At 47.8% G+C, this 23,103-nt stretch overlaps 1 protein-coding gene across 2 annotated transcripts in view; it reads left to right on the plus strand.

Annotated features, from left to right (window-relative positions):
- LOC142563064 (pancreatic triacylglycerol lipase-like) overlaps positions 1-17,181 on the plus strand; it is a 47,264-nt gene extending 30,083 nt beyond the window's left edge. For both annotated transcript variants that reach the window (XM_075673575.1, XM_075673574.1), the window contains exons 5-12: positions 3,420-3,566; positions 4,286-4,394; positions 4,788-4,910; positions 7,550-7,669; positions 8,795-9,061; positions 12,592-12,709; positions 13,821-13,991; positions 16,656-17,181. In XM_075673575.1, coding sequence (XP_075529690.1) covers positions 3,420-3,566; positions 4,286-4,394; positions 4,788-4,910; positions 7,550-7,669; positions 8,795-9,061; positions 12,592-12,709; positions 13,821-13,991; positions 16,656-16,764 — 1,164 coding nt within the window. In that variant the 3' untranslated portion in view covers positions 16,765-17,181. The remainder of the gene's footprint in view (positions 1-3,419; positions 3,567-4,285; positions 4,395-4,787; positions 4,911-7,549; positions 7,670-8,794; positions 9,062-12,591; positions 12,710-13,820; positions 13,992-16,655) is intronic.
- Positions 17,182-23,103: the final 5,922 nt, after the last annotated feature.

Genomic DNA, 23,103 nt, shown 5'->3' on the forward strand with positions numbered 1-23,103 from the left:
ATAAATGACGCAATGATGGTGCAGATTAAGCGCGTCGCTGGCAGAAAGACAATGCGCTGCCGCCGAGGCAATGAAGATAACAAAGGTGAAACGCTCGGTAGCTGCTCACGGAGCCGTGCCAATGGTGATGGGGCCATCGTGACAAAATCTGGAGCGGCTATATAGAAACTCGGGCACTTTTTTGTGTTGATTTCGCTTTCAGGAAGACAGGGCTATAAATGCAGTGTCATTCGTTCTTGTCTAGTAGATTTCAATATGGGTTTAAATAAACTCTGTATCCCATTCGTCTCGACAGTAGGTGTAAGCAGAGAAATGCTCGCTTGATCGCACACAAACATACGCGCACACACAAGCACAGCCACAGAGATACGACACATGTTCGCCCTCATACACATTCACACGAGCCCACGCATGCACACGCACAATGTACACACGTGCGCATGCACACACAAGCGCGCGTATGCTCGCACACGCACACACGCACTTACGCGCACGCAGATTCAAATACCGAGACACAAACACACGCGCATGCGCAAATGCGAGTACGCACGCACGCACGCTCAAGGTGTGCGCACCCATTACACTCCCTCTCCTTCCCTGCTGCCTCACAAAAACATGCGCCCGTAAACAGACTGAATGACACTTGCTCTGCAGTTACCGTTTAAACTGCAGCTATAATAAATCGTTTACGGTTTAAATTTCGTGCTTCTTCAAGTCAATACTCATCCGATGTACTATAATAAAATTTTCGAAAATTTTCCCATTCATTCACACATGTGTATTGCTTTGAAGTTCCACAGATTGGTGAAGGTGCAATCTCCAGAATTCCCGAGCATGTCCATGCTACAAGGCACGATAGTTTTCTTTAAATGCAACACAAACACAGGCGCATGCTTCTTCGTCCAAGGACTAAAATCGGGTTATAAAGGTGTGACTTACAAATGAACAACACATTGCTACCTTTTAGGAAGTAAAGATAGCAAATATAATATGTGAAGAGCACCACCGAAAAACAAAGCCGGAAACAAAATCTTGAGTTTTGTAATAGTGCCATCTAGTGGGAGAATGTGAAACTACGTGATACATTGTTGATAAAGGAATATCGCGGAGCACGGTTTCGAACCGCTGCCAGCGTGGCGCGGGACGACAGGCGCGTGCGATTAAACCACTCGCCCACGGCTTCCGACGTTTCCGCAAAGATGCGCTCGGGCTTTTCAAGATACCACGTGAATTGCCACAACCGTGTCTCAAAAATCGCTTTTGGGAGCAGTGTTACGCCATGTGTACAGAGTCGAGATAGGCATCAATCTAAAGCTGAGTGTCCGGACTACATTCACTGTAGCGGCTATTACAATAGCAGCCGCAGTTTTAACACAGCTACCGTTTTCGTTACGAAAATCGAGTACAAATTTTCGTCGTTTCCATAGGCTCCCCATGTATGAATCTTTAACCACTCTTCGAACAAAATTCTAGTTTTTCACAGCATGAGCACTGCATTTGTCTCCTTTAGGTTGTCTTCTAGTATACGTCCGTCACCTGCGTGTTTCAGTAATCGACTTGCACATTTAATTATTCGCGAAAAACCCGCTCGTTCCATTGAAAACGCGCAAGCTTCGTGCCGCGGCAGCTTGGGGCGCTACTTGGCACTTGTGCAGAAAAGCTGGATATGCGCTAAAGCTAGGGCACGAAGTGAATATGTTCTCTTGCTGTAGCCTCGGAATTTTTGATCGGGTACTGTACATGAAAACTTGACTATGTTCTTTATGTGCGCAAGCTTGGGGCAGGCAAACTTGCCTCTAAGCTTCCAGGCGACCATCTTGCTTGAACTGCAATGTAGCCTGCGTCGTTTTTGACTTTGATGCTGTATTCGCGAAGCAGTTTTTCATTGGCTCAGAATTGGAACGAGGCTCAAGATGGCCGCTGCTCGCTTTGCTGTCTATATTAGCCGTGCGCAACAGGTATCGCCGTACACACTCGTAACCCCTGCCACTGATAATGACAACATACGTACTACGTTACGAGATTAGACTTTCAGGTTAAAATCGGATCGCGATGAATGGCTTGCAGCGCATGATAACGGCACAAAGTCAAGCACGTACAGTCAACGACGAAAGCTTACAGACCGCGCAATCTCAGAAAACGTAGAAATCCCGAGCGCGCTCTGGCAGTAGCCTGCAAAACCGCTCATAGCAATGTTGTTCACGCATACTATTAGGCGCCGGAAATACGAATACCATACTGCGTTGTGCGCTTACACAGATAAGCTTTTTCTCAGATCTCGTGGTCCGTAAATTTTGAGGTCGGCTGTAAAGACAGCGTTGTATGCATAGGCTTCGTCAACATTATACGGGCTACTCCGGCCCTTCACCATATAGAGGGTGTCCTTGCTAACGTTAGCCAAGTGGTTGTGAGAAAAATAGAGAAATAAGCATGGTGTAAGATGCAGCTATAATACTTACGGTGTTCGGTCGTCGGACCTGTGATGAACGAACACCACATGTTTTTAATTGTATAATGCACCGTGTACTTGTTTTTCTCATAACAGCTTGGCTAACGTTAGCTGGGACAACTGGCATGCCGTTAAGTTGTGTGCTGTGGTTCCCGTTGCGCTCCTGGCACTTCCCATCGCTGGATGCTGAATACGAGAGTTCTTTTCGTTCCACAGGAGTTGAAGTCAGTGTGGTTGTCGTAGGTAATACAGCCCGTATGCCTTTCTCGTGTGTATTTGACTTTCTCCGGCTGTCAAACGCGGCAGGTTGTTTTGTGCGTTGAAGACTGGGCGACGTGGAATAACGTACTGGTGGGTATATAGCGCAATTGGGCACGTCACGCAAAAGAAACCCATACACAGCGCTCTCTATGTGCATCTGACCTTTCCTGTTACTTGGATTATACTCGAGCTATCTATGGTCCAATTCGATATACTTTAGTTGCCACTGGTGCAATCCTATTTTTTTTCTGGGAATTTTTTCCAGAAATTCTTTCTAGAACTAGTCAGTAAACCTCTGGTTAAAATTTCGCGCACTAGTACGAATAATACCTCTTGTTGCTATAGCATGGGCAAGCTTGCGCTGGGCGCAGCTGCCGCTCCGCGCCACCTTCTCAGCTATCACATGACTTGGGATGAAAGATAGTTGACATGACCTTAGACATGTCCCGTAAGTTGTCACAAACTACTGGGGAAGTAGTGCTCCCTCAGTGACAAGCTGTTTCGGCTTCACAGGGCTGGCATTGAAAAATTATTTAAGGCCATGGCCCAGGACCTGCTTTTCTAACATCGCACATGTAAAGTAACTTCTACAACACTTTTCATTTTTGTTGGGCGCTGTCCTGGGTATTCTTGTCTTTCGATCCTGATGTTTTCAGAAGAGAGTATTTGCGATGCCAGTAACTTTTTTTCCACCGTCCTTTGTTTGCAGGAGATGAAGGACCGCTTCCTGGACACTATGGACTGTAACGTGATAGTGGTCGATTGGCGCGGAGGCAACGTGCTTCCTTACAGCCAGGCCACGGCCAACGGCAGGGTCGTCGGGGCAGAGATTGCCTTTCTAGTCAAGACCATCGAGGTGCTTCGCCTTTTCGTGGATCCTCGTTTCTTAGCACGGCCTGTCATTACTCACTAAAATGTGCACAAAATCAGTATTTGAAGAAAACAGGCACTCCCATCCAACGCTATGTCGGAATGTAAATGACCCGAAACATGAGTGAGTTAGCACGGTAGCAGCAGCAATGCACCGCCCGGGCACAACCTCGTCGCTCGTAGCTGTTAGTTGTCTGCGTCACGAGGACGGAGGCCACGTGACGCTTGCCAAGAAAGGATCGAAGGTTGATGAGAGGTATATGACAAAGAGAAGCACGACACATACCCAAATAAGTTCAAAACTTCATACCCCTTTGTCGCAGTGGCACACCCATTGTGGAGGATTGACCAAGGACAATGGCTACATACTCAATAGCACATACACAGTGGCAAATACGCAGGGCCGAAGTTGTTCGTTAATGCAGGTGTATGCACATTGGCTAAGTTGTGTACCCGGCAAAGCAGCAACCAGAACGCACCGAGCGGACCAAGCTATCTACGTCAATCCACATATATATCCTACATGGGAACGCCGATGAACACCAAACACCGGGATGAACCGAAAAAAGCTGAAATTATTTCTTTGTGCTGTATGTCTGTAGATCGGTAATCAGTCATGCTTGGCTTGAACAGTGGTGACCGAGGTAGACGAGCTTGGTAATAGGCACAAACGGCCAAATGATGCTAACACCTTTTGTTTTGCAGCGGGTGTTGGGATCAAGCCCGTCTTCCTTCCACTGCGTTGGGCACAGCTTGGGCGCCCAGATCTGTGGCTACGCCGGCTCAAGACTGCACAAACTTGGGCGAATCTCAGGTATGCCTTTCTGGCGATGACCCGTTCGCGGGACCGGAACCGGAAGTTGAACCAGGTAATCGATAAATAATCCAAGAGTTCGTCAGCAAAGAGTGTTACGCGTTCAAGTTAGGCGAGTACCAGAAGTTAAGGTGTTGTTGGGGGCTCGTAAGTACGAGTTCAGTGAGAACAAACATATTGTTTAGGGGAGTAAATCTAATCGTATTTAAGACAATCATCAATAGAACAAAAGCAATGCACAGCTGCCTGCGCTGAAGGCTTTCTTCGGAATGCACTGGTACCGATGGGTGAGAGCCGGAAGCTTCCGGTTCCGTGCCTTGGCCTCACGTATAAAGGACGCGAAAGCTCGTTCGCGCTAGGCCTAACTGCGGGGACTCAATGGGCCGCCGCCAGGATTGGACCCTGCCGGTCCTTTGTTCTACAGGACGCACCCCGATGTCCGGCTGGATCCGAGCGACGCCAACTTCGTTGACGTCATCCACTCGGACGCCAGCCTGCCGTACTTTCTTATAGAAGGTAAGTGCACTTCGCCCACCGCTGTTTTTTAGTTCTCTGAATATACAACTTCATGGACCATAAGCTCGGCTGGAGAATCGCTTTTTTGCTTCTCGTGGTTTCAATTTATTCTGCACCCGCCGCGTGGTGGCCTAGCGTCTTACAGCGTTGCGCAACTAAGCCACAGATCGCGGGATCAAATCATGACCGCGGCGGCCGCATTTCAATGGGGCTGAAATGCAGACGCCCGTGTACCGTGCGTTGCGTGCAGATTAAAGAACCCCGGGCGGTCGAGGTTAATCCGTAGTGCCACACTGCAGCTTTCCTGATAATCAGATCTTGCTTTTGGAACGTAAAGCCAGAGAATTTAATTAATATTCTATCAAGAGTTTATTGTTACGTGGAGACGCAGGCAATGTGTCCGTTGACTCTTCCAATACCAATCAATCAACCAATCGCCATTGAGGAACCGTTTAGCTGTCGTACAGCCACTGCTCGAACATGGCACGCGTACGTGTGTATTTTTGATCAGACAGTCCGTCCACCTGCCCGCTTTCACCGTGCCGAATATGTTGCAGCTGCAACGGGTGAGGAATGCTACGGTTGCGAATTGAGCGCGGTTGCGAATTGACCGAGGCCCACAGGCAGCGCCTTGGTCTCGCCGCTCCGAGCGACTGCAACAACTCTTATGAAGTGGAGACTTTGGAACGCTTGCTCCCGCAGCGCAGTGCTTTCGAAGCACCGCAAGAGGAACTCCAGAGAGAGAGAGAGAGAGAGAGAGAGAGAGAGAGAAACAAAGGCAATAGAAAGGACAGGGAGGCTAATCAGAGATTATCTACGGTTGGCTACCCTGTACTGGGGGAGGGGCAAAAGGATGCGGTAGGTGAAAGAAAAAAAAAGAAAACGAAATCCCAGCAAGATACACACACATGTGTGTATGTTTGTTGCGTGATACCGTGCACACGAGCTGCCGGCCGACAGTGCCGAGGCGCTATTACTGGCCGCGCGGTCTCCTTCGCGCGCGGCAGGTCGGTCACAAAACACTGTGCGGCTTCCTCGAGCATTCGCGTGACTACGAGTTGCTCCGCGTGACCTAACAAAGCCGGTCTGTGCGGGGCTTGTCGACTCTCTCGAGGGAGTCGCTCCACATGCGAACTGTGAATATATTGTCTCAAACCACTCTGTTCTAAATATGTAAATGATTGTCTTCTTTATCGCTGTCCTTTTGCTCCCCCTCCCCCCTCGTTTCACTGGGTAGCGCCGTTCAGGTGTCAGCAGATTGCGCTATACAGTTACTGCGGTCAGTAGTGATTTCCTTCCCTTCCTTATCCCCTTTCCTAATCCTTTGTATCAAATTATATAAAATGTTAGTTGCTGCCGCTGCTGCTGCTGCTACTACTACTGCTGTTGCTGCTGCTAGAAATACTACAACTACAACTACAACTACAACTACAACTACTACTACTACTACTGCCAATACTACTACTACTGCCAATACTACTACTACTGCCAATACTACTACTACTGCCAATACTACTACTACTACTACTGCCAATACTCCTGCTGCTGCTGCTGCTGCTACTACTACTACTACTGCTGCTACTAACTACTACTACTACTACTGCTGTTACTAACTACTACTACTACTACTGCTGGTACTAACTACTACTACTACTACTGCTGCTACTAACTACTACTACTACTACTGCTGCTACTAACTACTACTACTACTGCTGCTGCTGCCACTGCTGTTAGTACCACTACCGTTCACGAATGCTGGCGTCCCAGAATTTACTTTTTTTGTACTCGAAAGCAAGGCAAACACTTTTGCGCGGCGTTTGCCATGCAAAAGTGCGGATAGCCAAGGCAATGACGGTGCACACGTCCGCATGCGGCTGTGACTTTTACGTAGTTGCACAGCTTTCACAGTTAAGAGGCTTACGGCGTTCAACGATAGTTGGGTATAGCCGAGATCGCTTGTTTCGTAAGGTCTTTGCCTTTTGCGAAAAACCTTGGAGGCATAACCGGGCGGTCAGTGTTCTGCCTGCTCTGACATAGTGGCAAGCGTATCAAGTTGATAGTATTGTGAAAGAGACTGCTGTCTGAGTGCAGTAGGACGTGTGCAACTTGCACAACGGTAGCGATCGTCAGAAGCTGCAGCAGCTGTCCAGCGTTATTTCAGCAATCGTGCTCGGGAACCACTGCTTCGAAAGGCGCTGAACAGCCTCACAAATGCAGAGACATAGGTTGTTCTCCAGAAATAGTGGTCGTGAAGTGAAGTTGTGCAGGCAAATTTCAAAAGCGTACGCCAGTAAATGAAACATCGGTTAAGCACTGAAATTCGCAATAGGGGAAGACAAACTAACAAAGAGTAGAATAATTTCTAGAGCAACAAAAATGAAAAAAAAACAGTGAACACATTATGTTAAGAAATGAATAAAAGAACATTCAAGGAATACGGCTGTCAATAGCATTTTCTGTACTAGACGCTGCCATCATTTCATTAGGGAGCTCATTCCAATCGTTAATCGTTTCACGAAAAAATGACTATTAAAACATATTAGTACGGCACTGATAAGCTCTGGTTTCGTTAGCGTGGTCTCTCCTCTTCCAGCCTCTTCCCTCTTTCGCGCAGTGTATGTGTTTCGCGTGCGTTTTAGGGTTCGGCGTGGACCAGATGGTGGGTCATCTAGACTTCTACCCAAACAACGGCAACAACCAGCCAGGCTGCCAGAAGTACAACTTCAGGAAGTTCGTAGACGAAGGCGGTCTCATTGAAGGTGAGGCTTCTGTTTCCCGCCAACGCGCCGTGCAACCGTTCTTTCACGTGGAGAATAAATCCACTTGTATTAGGCGTTAATTTATCAGCACGGCAGCAGATCGCTTTGCAGTACATGTTCGGCGGAGGCAGTCTATGTTCCATGCAATAGGTTACTGGATTTTGGCATTACTTTGCCTATACACCTGTGTATCTTATTGTATTGGGGTGATTATTTATTCTATTGACATAATTAGAGCGTCTTAATTACATTGTATCGAACAATTACTGTTTTAATGACTGTTTAAACAGTGCTTCATAATCAGAAAGTGGTTTTGGCACGTAAAACCCCAAATATTATTATTTCTCGAAAGTTGACACTTAATAATCTGTGATTAAAGCACTTACATGAAGGTGCACGTGTATGTAACGGATGGTCATTTTAAGCACTTTCTTCCGATATAATTTTGAAGAGGATTGAAAGTAATGTGCGACATATAATGCATGCGAGGAGTCTCGGGAAGACATGCTATCATTCTGGTTAGCTTAGAAGGTTAGGACGACAGCTCCAGAAAGGCGTCGTTCCTATTTGTACGACTGCGGGACCGCGACGTGTTGCTTCTTGTGCTCCAGAAAGTTCTGTAACGTACGCACTGCCAGACTGAAAACTATCTCAGTTCGTCAGAATAAGAATCAGTTCTATTCAAGACAAAAATGGGGATAATTACATCGTAAGTATATGCAGAAGGAGGTCCCGTAGTTAGAAACTGAAATGGGACCTCCTGTGCATGACGACTGGAATTAATAATACAAACAACAATGGAAACGTGTAAAATTCACGATAATAAAGTTTTTAGGAGACAAGGCATAAATGAACAGAAAAGCAGCAGATGAATGTATTAAACAGTGACAAGGCTTCAGATTGTTCAACAAAACGTCGCAACTGTTCTTAAAGGGAATGACTTCCTTTGCCTTTTTCAGCCGTTTTCGTGGTTGCTCTGAGGTCTGAGTCGTTAAAAGAAACAAAACATTCGCTTGTTCGCTCACCTCCTTGCTCGTTCGTTTGCTCTTTCGAGTTATTCTCTTACAGTGACGATAATCGTCGCTAGTTTCTGCACAATTTTTCTTTTTCTCTTTTGCGTCGCAGGCGTCCGCCGGCTGAGCTCGTGCGACCACATCCGATCGCTGGACTACTACATGGAGTCCATCACGCGCGACATGCGCTGCCTCCCGGTGGCGGTGTCGTGCGCCTCGTGGGAGGAATTCGAGGCCGGGCGCTGCTCGCGCTGCGGCGGTCAGAACTCGCACTGCGCCGTGATGGGCTTCTACTCGGACCGCATGAAGACCAGCGCCAACGGCCAGCGCATGGGACGCAAGTTGTACCTGAAGACCAACGACGGCCACCCGTTTTGCCGTGCGTACGACATTTCGCGCGACGCCTTCGGCGGGGCGCGCTGCGTTGCCGTTATTAACGTTTGCCTTACTTCGTTTTGCTCGTGTATTGGCGGCGAGGAGTTACGGAGTCGCCATCTATCGGAAGCGGCTCGCTGGCGTAGTATGAGGGATCACGTGGCGCGCTCCTCATAGGTTTTGCTGTCAGCGCTCACTGAAAACACCACGCGCGAGCTCTTCCAGACATTTCTGTAAGTACTTTCGAAACGAGAGAAGCTTTTTACTGTCTAAATAATAATCTTGGGCAAACTGAAAGAGCACAATCGTTTACAGACGCTATCGCTTTACGGAATGCGTACAGTGAACGCCACTGCGCGCGGTCGCCGCGATGGAGCCTCCTGAACCGGCTTCTTGCGTGAAAGGTAGGTAAACGCTGAGAACAAACTACGTGAAATATGTTCTTATAGTGTTTGTATAACTAAATGGAGCGTAATAGAATGAAGCCTCAGTGCAGCGATCGCACAGATTCGCAGCGACCGACTGCGCGTCTGCATGCTTGTCCGCGCACTGTTTCGCTTTCGCCGCGTGCCCGTTTTCGCACTGTGCCATGAGCTTTAGGCCGCAGAATATGAGCGTTTGACAATATACAAGCAACCATGGTTGCGTGGGCGCTATCAGAGTTGTTCAAAAAATAATTTCATTGTAGAGACTTCGACGCCTACGGAGACTGTGAAGTACGTGCCGTCGCGACGATTCAATCTTTTTTTTATTCTAAATTCTTTTACCTTTCAATATTATTTCTAGAGTTTCGTCACACTGTATGCTTATCGGTATTCTCAGCGTGCGATTTCCCACTGCTCCTTTTTTGTAATCCAGTGCACTAATTCATAACACAAACATGACCATATGTCATGCTTTCTTTTTAATGTGCTTCTTACCGCTCCCTTTCCACTCCACTGAACTTGCCAGTATCTATAGCATCGACAAGTTCATAGACCAAACCGTCGTGACATTACTCGGGCAACGGACTCGGGCGAGCGTCGACCTCAGTGCGCGTTTTCCGAACATCACAGACACGGCGCCGTAGCAGAAATCGTCCTCGCGTCTGTGCTTGCTGGATACTCGAGTTGTAGCCGATGACTGTTTGCCGGTTTTATGGTTCGCGAGCCACGCTTCACGCGGCTTCTTGTCCTGCGCCTACATGTGAAAAAGGCTGACATCGGCCTCCGTTACGTACGTCCGGCACTGCGGCACCGAGCAGTAGCCTACCATGTTGCGCGCCTTCAAAGGCAGCCACTAACTATTGTAGTGCTTTCAAGCGTTGTAAAGGAGACACTCGAGGCGGGGAAATCTCGCCACTAAATGAGGACCGCAGCGTACGAGGGAATTTAAACTCTCGTTTTCAGCTCGCTTCGGCGCTCCCGAAGCAGCCGACGCGGCCGCTATGTTCACGTGATCCCTCCTAGCACGTCACGCCGACGGTGGCGCCAGATTTTCCAGTGGTGGAGCTCGAGGCCAATAGTAAACAAGGCTGCGCAAACTACGCAATTAGTGCGCGGTCGTAAGTGCACCCCCCCCCCCCCCCGCCCACCACCACGATGCGTGACGGAGCAGTTTTCTTATGTAAGACACTTTCTACTTGTGTGCACATAAAGTTACGTACAGGCAGGTATTACTAGTGCACCTTCGAGCTTCGAGTATGCGACGTGCTACGTTTTGGTCGCGAGCGGATGCTGTGGCCGCTGGTTGCAGAAGTGCGTCGCTCACATCTGCGGTGCCTTCCGTGTAATAAGTATGTCCTATTTGGCAACATAAAAGCATGTGGCGAATGTTACATTGAATTGCGTGACACACATTTTTCTGCCAAATACAGAGAACAATTTTTTTTAAACGCGAAGCACTTATGGGGGGGGGGGGGGGGCGAACATTTGCCACTTCGAGAGTATCTATCTAGCCGCCCACGTCTTGGTGCTCTCATGGCAGTTTCGTTGACTTGGTAGGTACCAAAATTGGTATAGTACGACATGAGTGTACGATGTACATAAATGACATGCGTGCCATGTAGGTGATGAAACAGCCGCCTACGTCTTCGTATTTACCAAAACTGGCGTAGTATGACAACAGTGTATGAAGAACATAAATAATAGGTCATGAGACAGCCGCCTACGTCTTGGTGCTCTCATGGTTGCTTATGTAACTTGGTTGGCTCCCTGCTTACTGCTTCGTATAACATCGATTCCCACAGGGCGTGTGATCTGCCGGCTTTTTTTTTTACCCGAACGCGAGCATTGAGAGAAACCGCGCTAGCCTTCGTAGCCTTGCCTGCTATGTATGACACAAAGTAGTTAATAATTGGTCAGCTTTTGAGGTCTGCCTTGGAGCACCGCTAATGCTTGACCTCCTTCCGCTGCCTGCCGGCGCCAGTTCCTGGAACATCCGCCACATGAAAGGTACTTGTCGCGCCGTGGGGACTTCAGGTTCCCGCTTCCCGCGGCGAATGCCGCCACGCGGCAGTCAAGAAAAGGTCACGCCGATCGAACGACCTGTTTTCATTGGCTCCCTCGAAGGGGCGCTGCATGCGGCGCGACTGGCTCAAATATTGCCATCAATTCGCGGCCTCGCCTTCGAGATCAAAGAATTAAATGTAAAATCGGGTAGTGTGCGCCTCGCCATCTCGGAGGCCACGATGCGGGTGACCTCTTCATTATAAAATATGAAGACGCCAAATAAACAGACACACACAAGAGAAGAGAACGGGACAGGGCGCCTCCCGTTGTGTGTGTCTGTTTATTTGGCGTCTTCATATTTTATAATGAACAGCTACCAACTAGCCCAACAAGAAGTGCTTTTAAGGGTGACCTCTTCGTTAAACGATGACTGAAATGCGCGTATTTACATATAGTGTGCAGTTAGGTATATTGTTGAAGGGAACGTGCTAGCAACAGCCCACGTATTGCGTGTGCTGTTGTTGCTAGTGCCTATGGCAATACTGTCGGCCCACCCTGTTGAATCTCCCTTCGTTAGGTACCGCCTGACGGTGCGCGGGCGGTCAGCACAATGCGAGGCGACCCCCGTCACCACCCGATAGGAAGGGAGTGGGTGTATGTCTCAGTTGTGGCACAAGCTGGAGTTATGTTCTTTTACAATTGCCCCACCATACATGTCCGTCGAGCTTCATCAATGCAAAGTGAACCAAACAATGTGGCAACGTAAATATTTAGAGTTCAACTGACCGGCTGTGGGCGAACAAGTGGAAGCCTCGACTTGGAGCCGACGTTTCGTCAAAGAAGACATATGCAAAGTGGTCACACGGGTACAGCCAAGCGAATGACACTTACTTAAGGGCGTCCATCTCCACCTTGCAGTGTACAACAAATGCAGCTTATAATGCCCCTTCGGGTTGGTATTGCAAGGAAATTTAATTTTTATCTGTGTCGCAGCGAAATCAACGCAATGAGAAACCATCAGATGTACAGCTCTATGCTAGTCGAACACTTAACTGAGGGACGTTTCTTGCGGTAGCGCTGCTGTTTTCTCCTTTTTCGCACCCAGTGCACCAATACCAGGTGGCCGTTCAGATGTCCAAGACTCCCAAGCGAGCCGTGTGGGACGCCTTCGGACAGCTCTACCTCAATCTGAAGGGGAAGTTTCATGTCAGGCTTGGAAAAAGGTTTGTGTCTCTCCCATTTGCGATTCTTAATGCGAGGCAATCACCCCCTGGGGGCTTCGCTCTTCGAGCCGCCACCAGAGGACGCCGCAGGGCTCGGGCTCCTAAGGTCCCTACCGTGGCTTGTGGCAATCGACGGTTTCTGTGTCTCTCGCTCGCACGTGTGTGTATGGCTTATTTCTAAAAAGTGTTCTGGCTCATGAAAATGCAGCGACGGCAGCACGCTGGACGCGCAGGGTAAGTGCACGCATACATTTCTGCACTTCGAGCTGTTCTTTTTGCTTCTGTGAATTTTAAGACGCTGCTGCTGCTCGCATTGCTACGGCTAGCGGCTGGTTATTTTGTCGGTCAGTCACTGTGCGTGCGCCGATCTAAATAGGGCAATAGTGATCGAGATTTTGTCTAGCATTGATTTTTACCCACGTGCCGTTCTGAGAATAGAGATATGTTTCTTAGCAGGCGGGTCATGCAAGCATGCATGGAATATGCACCTGTACATGCCTGTTCAGCCATTTCTGGCGTGGATGCAGGCCCCGTACTTCAGTAGGCTTCTCAATTTATCAAAAAAAAAAGTCGTGCTTCTTGCAGAGCAGGACGAAATTACTCATCACAGCGAAACTACCTCAGTGACATCCCTTGCGATCTTGGTCGCATAACATAGCAACTTCTCAGATTGTAAAGGTAGGACAGCTATATAGAACAAGGGAGCGCATGGGCTTTACCAAGCTTCTCTACGACAGGTCAATGCCAGCCGCTTGATTTTGCCTTATCCGGAATGAGTGACTGCATGGTATCTCCGGTGGACTCTCTCTTCTTTTAATCTTTCCGTCCCCTTTTCCTTTTCCCCAGTGTTGGGTAGCCAACCGGGCTCAGTCCTGGTTAACCTCCCTATACCTTTCATTTATCATTTGCTCTCTCTTTCTCTTGCTGCATGTGCAATAAGTGCGCTGGTGCTCTACACGCACTTAGCGCTCATTGCACATCTTACAACGTCTTCCACATCTGACGTCATAAGCAACTGAGCCACCTGCATTTACAGCGCGTGCACAGGGAAATTGCGGAGTGTCCCTGTCGCATGTTTGCTTTCCCTGCACTCATAACGCTACGTGCGCAGACCTCAAGACATTCGTGGAGGGCGTCGGTACACCTACTACGTCACCACGCGGGAAGAAGTGACCGACGCCGGCGAGCTCGGCCTGCAATGGAACAACCTGGATCCCGAAGTGGACAACCGGCTGTTCGTCCACTCGGTCAAGCTGCGGCCCTTCGACAGCTTCTTCAAGCGGTCTGAACCCCTCCCTACTGCAATGATATATGCGCATTCTGAGCGCGTTTTCTTAGAGCCGGGATAATATTGACACGTGTACTTATCTTTATCGGGCAACCACGTTTCGCCGCCTAACAAATGTAATCGCACAGCATGGGACGCGCCTGCATGTATCCGAAGGTTCTGGAAAGTTATCGATGCTTCTATCCGCTGTCTGTCGTCGCCGAGACTTATGTTATCTGATTTCATCACCTGACGCGAATGGTGTAGAACTTTGTGGAAGGCACGCGGGTCCGAACGATTAGTCTGGAACATTCGACGACTGCTCTATAAAAGCCGACGCGCTTGACCCGCAGATCAGATTTCCGACGATCGCCGACTGTGTTCGCCGCTTTCGTTGTGCTATAAGTGTAGCCTGTTTTGTGGGCACAGGTTCGCCCAATAAAATCTAGTTTTGCCTTTCACAGTATTGCTACTGTGTTCTTAACGTCACCACCACGTGACAATATAGAAATTGTCGGCGTACTGGAGACACCACGTTCGGATGTCGTGGAACACAGCCTGCAACAGTAGCAATGGTTGGTGTCGAAACTGACCATGTCGTAATTTATTGCGACCTAAGCCTTCAGCAATTTACCAGCTTTAATAGTATTATTTACTCAAACGAAGCACATAGTGCCAGCTACAAAGTGTTTTGTCGAAGATGCTGAGCTGTCGGGCGGCGTGTCTGGCCGTGGGTGTCTATCAAAGATATATGTTGGCTAGAGACTTTGCCTATAAGTTCCAGTGGCATGATTGGCCACAAGATACACCCGTACATAGTCCTGATTGTTAGGATGATACTATTGAAAAGTCAAAATATACACCACCCACTTGCTTTTTCGTCTTTTCACGTGGTAAATTATGTCAATTATGCAAGAAGCGCCACGAGTTAGCACATCTTGCCTGAGACTACAGCTGTTTTATATTAATTTAAGGTTAAATTAGGCTTTAAAACTGTCGGTAATTCCAGTCAATACATTGGCATAGCATAGCGAGTATGACTGACTGCGTGCTTCGTAAAAATATTGTAGATAAAAAGACGTCGTAAAATTTCCGTTTTCTCATTGAGGGTAAAACTACAGCTCTAAGTCTTCGATTACATGCCTCAAAATATGACGTGGATTTGCCCTGAGGTGGTGATTCTTGGACTCATTAATAAAATTTTACTCTGCAATGTTTAATAATGGACACGCTTCTTCCACACGTTTTTTTTTTCTCGCCTCGGTAAAGCTGTTTATAATAATCGACTCATAGAAACGAAATGGAAGATCGGAAAAGCACGGAGTATTCGCTGCCTGACTGAGCATTTATTCGAAATGCAAAGATTAAATAGGTATACATATACGAGGACGAATCAGAAAGTATATTCCCCTATTTTTTTATCAGCCAAAATAAGGTACAGGTAATCCCAAATAGACTTACTATTCTACGTACCTTACAATATTTTACCACATAGTCCCCGCACCGGTTACGGCATTTGTCTCATCGCAGCACTAAATTTGAGGTTTCCTTGCGGTAGACTTTGTCCGGCTGGCTTTGGAACCAACGTCGGACTGCTCTCTAGGCTTAATCGTTGCACGTGAATCGCTGTCCTTGCCAGGAACACTTCTGGAAGTGAAACACCTTTCCCCATACGTTGACTGCATTTCCCTGTGGATTTCGAAGGGCGTTCGTCCCTTGCTTCATAGAAAACGAATCACACTTATTTGCTCGTACGCCATATACGTGCGAAGCACAACCACAGTCTTCAAGAACTGACAGCAGCACCGTGTCGCGGAGCTACCGGCAGATAAGGTCGGGCCGATCAAAGAGAGGCCCACTGCTGGGAATGAATATGTTGACTTCGCATTTACATATTGGCTAAAAAAATAGGAGCAAACACTTTCTGGTTCGCCCTTGTATGTGGTGACAAACTCGGTCGTAGTGAACATCGGTCGTCAGAAAAAAAAAGTGCTCAAGCAAGGGAAAGCATGAGAAAAACTCCAAAACCGCGATGCAGACGATCAGGTGCTATCTAGAAACGTTTTTTTTTCTTTTGGAAATTCTGGTGGCAGTGATTTGGTGTTTACAGGTTTTTCTTCGAAGTCAGAGTGTCTGTTTGGAGCTATTACGAGTGTCTGTGATGTCATGCGATGCCCTTATGAATTTTAGCTGTCCCTTTGAGGTAATGTGGGGCTTCTGTGAGGTCGCGCGGTCCATCTAGAAAATGATGTGGTCCCTCTATGAAGCCATGGTGTTCCTTTATTGAATGACATAGTGTTGCCGTATGCCTTTACGGAATAATTTGGAGTTTATATGGAGCAATCAAGTGTCCTTATGGACTAGTGTGCTGCTTGTTTATCGTAATTTTGTGCCTCCTGAAGCTCCGGAACACTGTTATTACCGTTTAAAGCAAGCACGGTGCTTAATATGCATAAGAAAGAAAGCTATCAATAAAGGGAAAATGAGACATACACCCAAACCTAGCTAATTTCTATAAAGGAAACCTCTCCACCGCAATCCACCTTGCGGTTTCCGCAGAAGTATTGGGTCAAGGAAGAAAGCATTCGTCAAGTGTAGTCCTTTCTACTTCGACTCCCCGCGCTTTGTCGTATTGCTCACCTTTCTCGTTTTGTTTTCTTTTTCTGCATCATCCTACAGAGGAAAGAAGAGTCTGACTCAAACTCTCTACTGCGCTAACAACTCCCACGCTCTGCAACCAGGCGAGGAAATGTTTCTGCAAGAAACGGACTCCTGTCCCGAGTATTGATGTGCTTTAGAGCGCAGCTCCATGAACTGGTGCCGACGAGTTCTTCTTCAGCTGCTCATTTTCGATTAAGCTCATCGTCTGCCTTGACAAACAACGAACACTCGTCGCGGAGCAGTGACGTCATCCGTGCCATGACATCTTCATCGAGATCATCTGTGCCAGGAACACTTTGTTTCACCTATCTGTAGTGTCACCGTTACATGTGCGCCTTTCCTTTTTTTTTCTTCAGGAAGTGCTTGAGGCGACGAGCATTTCTGCGGGCCGCAGGACAATGATTTAAGCGGCATTTGTGGACGTGCCCTACGTGTTGATGTAAAACATTACACTCAACGCCATGTCACTGCCAGATCGGGTTGCTCGTCATCTCTGTTGGTTGCCAGAATAAAAGTCAGGGTTGCCTGGTGTCAGTACAATTCATTCGGACGTTTCTCGAATTGTTAGATAGATACGACCAGTTTGCAGGAGGGGGGGGGGCACTTGAAGAGGGGCCTCATGTTACATGGTTTCATGCTAGTTTGGGCACGTTTCCGGTCTGGTGTTTGGCGCGCATATTTGTCTCTGAAAATTTGAATATGAATGACTAATTCGCGCGCACTATTGGCCGAGGGATTATAGTCAGCAGAAATGACGTGACCTACCTTAAAGTTTATGCATGTGCTTCAGAAAAAGAAGCGGTAGGTGATTAAATCTGTAGCTCAACGAACGACTGTCTTTCTGGGTGATTTTGCGAATGAAAATGAGGTGCATGAACCATATAATTTATTATGAGAGCCGGGCTGGAACGAGAACGTTTGATCGACGTTAACTGGAGGTCGAATCGCTTTACGACTTTGCCATCATCGACATTATCATCATCGCCATCTCCATCTTCACAATGAGCTCAGCTATATGATAAAAAATATCAGAGGCATCTTCAGCGTTGTAAAAATTTTAGACGGCACTATCTTCGGAATCCCTTGCCACGGCGGCCGCATTCCTGTGGGGGCGAAGTGCAGAAACTTAGATTTAGGTGCACGTTAAAGAACCCTATAGGTTGTCAAAATTAATCCGGAGTCACCTACTGCGGCGTGTCTCATAATCAGCTAGTGGTTTTGGCACGTGATATCCTTTAATTTTTATCATCGGTATCAGTCCAAGATTAAGGCTAGAAACACATTCCCCGTTACGGAAAAGTGGCTTTCATTCATCGAGTGTCTAAAAAAAAAACGGATTGATGCCACTTTGAGCAAATGATACTTCAAAGACAAGCTGCATGAGTGAGTTCCCGCACCCATTGCTAGCCCTGGGGGTTCTGCCTGTTCTGTGTTTGCTGCCTGTTCTTCGAAATGCTGCGTCACCTACGCCACCGGCATGCTATTACTAATGCCCTGGTCATGCGGCAACTTCGAGGCTCTCATGGAGGCGGAGTTGCTAGACCACGCAGCCAGCTTTCACCGCCACAGCGAGTACAGACTCCGAGCTGACTTCGAACATGGCGCCGGCAAAACGCGATGCGATAAATTAAAACCACTAATTACCGCTTAAAAAATACAAAAGAAAACGTGAGCCAGCCTTCACTGCGGCACGAAAAGGGCTGCGAAAACATTATCAGCTTCTTTTCTGATAAGCTAGGAGCTGCTTAAGCGTTGCTACAGACCACTCGAGAGAAGTGACCACTCAATGCTTTACGCTACATAAACTCAACTCTAGTCTGCAACATACTACGGTATATTTTACAGCTCTAGAAATAAAGCGAGGATTTTACCTCGTGCTACATCGAGGGAGCACCCAGTTTTTCGCCAGTTCTTATCGGCGGCCGTTTGGTCTTCCGACAGACTGCCTGCGCTTCATGGAAACAGTGGCGCTCAGTCGCAGACCAACTGCTTGTTAATAGATTGCGACAGAAGTAAAAATACCAGCCTCGTCGAAAGATGAGGAGTTCCTTCTATTAGTACGAAAAAGATTGGGTGTTGGGCTAATTTTATGTAAATGAGCGAGCAGACACGTAACAGAAGACGGAATATATCGAAGTGAGTCTTTGTGTTATTTGTACTGCACGTTACCCGTCTTTCCTTCCCCCTGGAGTTATCCACTAAATTGAACGACAAAAATGTCGCGATTGATTATTGATTTTATGTAGACACCCTGAAAAAAAACGGAGGACTTTTGTTTGTGCGGTCTTACAGAATGACAACACAATTTCCAGCGAAGCTGTTTCTTTGGAGCAGTTGCAATGACAAGTTCTACTTGAGTCGAAAATTTCAGCTATTAAACCACTTACTTCGGAACGTTGCCTGCATTGAATAACTACGTTTGGAACCTTGCCCGCATATTGTGCTTTTGAGTACTTGTTAAGGGCTTTTTCACAAGGGAAGTAACTCATCCACACGCATTTTAATTCGCTAGGGCAACGGCCAGAATGTCCCCCGCATTCTCACTAAATTTTATCTTGGTGTCATTTAGAATCCCCTTGGGCAGCGGTTTACCTTCTACGCTCTGTTTACGAAACACGTCGCGATACAAAGTGCTTGCATAAATTTCTGCAGAGGCCCTAATTAGCGTACACTCTTATGCTTGCCTACATATTAACCGCAGCCTATACATTACTTTGGGCAAATATAAATATGGTGGCTTGTTTAGTTTACCGACGACACCGAGGGAACCTATAGCAAGTTTTCCATGCCCTCGTATAGGGCGTGGAAAATATAAAAAACAAGGTTCAGTAAGTATTTGCGGTGCTCCTAATTAAGCCGGAAACGTTAAAGCTTAGCCGCACATTACACTTTGCATATCCCCAGTGTCCACAGAACACGGATTCAGTGTCGTGCACAGTTCTTTTAGGACTCCGGGAAACGCTGCGGGTAACTTGATATGGCGCTCTGAAACACTTGAATAAGTAATTTTCAACAAAGGCTATGATCACCTTACACAGAATAAACATTTATCATACGTAACCCACAGCATGCTTCCTACTTCAACGAAACATAAGCAATGCGCCTTGTATGGTTCACCTAGGAGACCTGGAGAACAAAGTATACTCCTCGTGTAACACATAAAAATTTCGACAACGTGTGTTCAGAAATTACTTTCAAGGCATATAATTACCCAAGGCATTTCAAATTCTCTCCGCACATCAACAATAACATGGCGCCCGTTTTCTGGAAATATAACATTTCTGTCGTTTCTTGTCTTTGCAGGGTGGCGGGAGCACATTGCAAGCATTTTGTATGATGCCGCTAAACAGGCCGTAAACTAGGGGTTAGCAATCGTTTAGCTCCTAATTAACCCACACAGTTGAAAATTTCCCTGACTGCCTCTCCTAACATGTGTACAATCGTGGCCTAGCGGTTAGAACTCCCGGCTGCTGTACTAAACAGGCCACGCCACCGAACGCCCGAGACAAGGCGAGGCTGTTACCTACTATGGCCCAAGGTGCCTGGGTATCAGCCAAATGAAGCTTTGCATTTAAAAGTGGCAGTGGCAGCAACAGCGAAATTTCGCGTTTAACTTGACCTCATCGGACGATGTCCTCACTAAACGGCTGTGCGGCGTAAGTCAGCACCTCGTCAAATAATGGATGCCGTTAGGTTTACTTCCAGTTCCACTCAAACACGCGCATGAACGCAGCCGATCAGCAGGAACGTTATAGTGTGCAAGCATACGTCCAACAATCGTACCAGTATAGTGGGAGGCAGAACGCTGGTCCTGGCTCCACCGAGCTGATTGAGCGGGGCGTCGACGGCGCCTCCACTTCGCCGTTTTAAAGCGATAGCGTTAAGGGCCCTGTGTCGCAGAAAATCTGGCATTGGGGTCGGCACAGTAGTCCGTGAGCGACAATTGCCGTATGTATTTAGGCATGTATATGCCGTGCCTTGCTGTATATGACATACGGTATATGCGGGCTATATTGCCACACCGTTCTACCACTAAAGTTGCTTGTACCTTGTCTTACATTCTTGACAGAGTTATTCCTCGGAATTTTTGCAGCTACTCTGCCTCTTTGTGGGCGACCCGCGCATGCGCCGTGGATAGCACAAGTATACTGCTGCGGTGGCGGTGTCGCCGCTGACGGAGGGGACGTGCCTCTAGTCACGGCTGCGCTGGCTGTGCCTCAGCGTCCGTATGTTTTCACTCGCAATGAAACGACAAAAGCAAGTGGACGCCCACTCATGTTCCTCTTAATCGGCTCTGTTGCGGAACCAGGGCTGCGTTCTGACTTCTGCCGCTGGCTTGCACGTTGTGCTCTTTAGCACTAGTGATCCTGCTGTTGAAAAAAAAAAAACGCTGGAGGTTTTCCGTGTGTCGCACCCAAGGAGGTTGTCTCTTTGGTTCGGTCTCGAGCACAATCGAGGTGCAATCGTCTGCAATGCCAACGGAGCACCAGGTTCACGTTCTTCGGGACTCCCAACGTCAATCTCTTGACCAAATAACCTTACACGTTCTGAAATTTGCGACGTTAGAAATTTCTCGATGTCAAGGTAGAGTTGTTGCGTCTACTTAGAAATTGAATCGCACGTGACCACAATCTGCTCGTCCACAAGATTCTTACCACGGCACACCTTGATTCTGGCAGGTCACCACCGAGGTGGATCGGTCACACACACGAATCTTCACGCCCACTTATCACACGCAACATGTGAGTTTGACCTCGCGTGAAGGTGTTGGTTCTAACCCTCGCCGTGAGAGAGAGAGAGAGAGAGTCATAAGGTAAAGGCAGGGAGGTTAACCACGCTGAGCCCGGTAGGCTGCCCTGTACTGGGGAAGGGGGAAAGGGGATTGAAAGAAGAGAAGGAAGAAAGAAGTTCACAGTTTGTACTGTTAAGCACACAAGCGCTAATCACTAAGTCAGTCACAGGCGGTCATGAACGGCTAATGTGCGATCATCTGTCGCAAATGCAACTGGGTTTTCGCTAAAGTACGGCTCTTCATTCATGCTGCAAGGTGTGGAATGGTAGAAGGAAGACATGTGCAGCAGTGTGCAGTAGTTGGCTGCAGGAATAGTGACTCACAAGTTAAGGAACGTAATGAATCTGTGTGGGTCCACGGATCTCTGCTACACAATCAGACTGCCCCTGTTGTCGACCTTTTGCGATTGACGGCTTTCCTCGAGAATAAAAAAAAAAACCGCTCTCCCACCAGCGTTCTATCGTTAACACCCAAAGAAACGACTCTAAACCCGGAATTAACGTCGGCAAGAGGGAGTATATATTGCTGGTTACACAACCGCAAAGAGAGTAGCGCCACTTTCTGGCATAGTAAGTTATTCGGACACACATCCACCTCAACTCACAAGCAATCAAACGCCCACTTAATCGCCAACGTATCAATGATAAGTAAATGGGCGCGTACATGGATCAATTCGCCGACGCCTGGGTGGCGGCGACTCCACTGACTACACACAAATGTTCGAAGCTGAACCGTTTCGTGACGGTCCACCGAGCAAGCGAGTGATTAGCGATAGTACGTGTTTGCTACAAGCTATTAGTACAGAACGTCTACGTTCCACGCCTTGAGCGCAGCAAGAACAAATGTATCACAACTGAGCACACCTACGAGTTATTAGGCATAAAACAGTCCGATAGCGAACGCCCCAAGGTACGTTTATATACTGGGTCGGAATCCTGACAAGCCGCTGGTTCGAAGTGTTTGTCAAATGAAAAACGGAGAGAAAGACACACTGACCTCGATTTAATTAATAAGCGGAAAGTTTGGACAGCTTGGTACACATTTCTAGCCCCGCTTTTAGCACAAGCACAATGCGCAAAGAGCACCGAAAGAACTCGCATGTCCGCAGAAGTTGTGACCAAAGTTTCGTGTCGTCCACTCAATCACCGTTTACGATATCCACCGAAACGGAGGTCTGCTAAGCGGCACCGTTGCCTTGCACATTCATTGTAAACACGGAAGCAAACACAAGCGGCTGCAGCAAGCAATGGAAGCGTTACCACGCGATCAAACATGGCGGTGCCCACGGGGTGGAAACGGTCTTCAATCGGTGTCAAGCTGCCAGCCGCTCAAAATGTCTGGCCGGTGTATAAGCGATGGTCAAAGCATCTTGAAAGAGCGAGCACGGGCTCATCTTTTTTTGGTAAAGAGAAAGGCGTGTTCAATACATAGTTACCCTGGGGAAAGTTTCATTTTCTGTTGCACTTGAGGCGCCATTCTCTCTAAAAAAGAAGAAAGTGACATTTGCGCATTTTACAGCTCAGCTCATATACGTGCCCGTTCCTGCGGCGAACATCGGCGTCGACGTAATCGAGCGAACGAGCACAGCAAAGAGTGAAAGAGCTAATGCGGAGTGCAGCGGAGGATGAAAAACGCGAGGAGGAAAGCGGAAGAGGTGGTTGCAGCGGAACCGTG

The sequence above is a fragment of the Dermacentor variabilis genome, chromosome 11, assembly GCF_050947875.1.
Source record: "Dermacentor variabilis isolate Ectoservices chromosome 11, ASM5094787v1, whole genome shotgun sequence".
Classification (NCBI taxonomy): Eukaryota; Metazoa; Arthropoda; class Arachnida; order Ixodida; family Ixodidae; genus Dermacentor; species Dermacentor variabilis.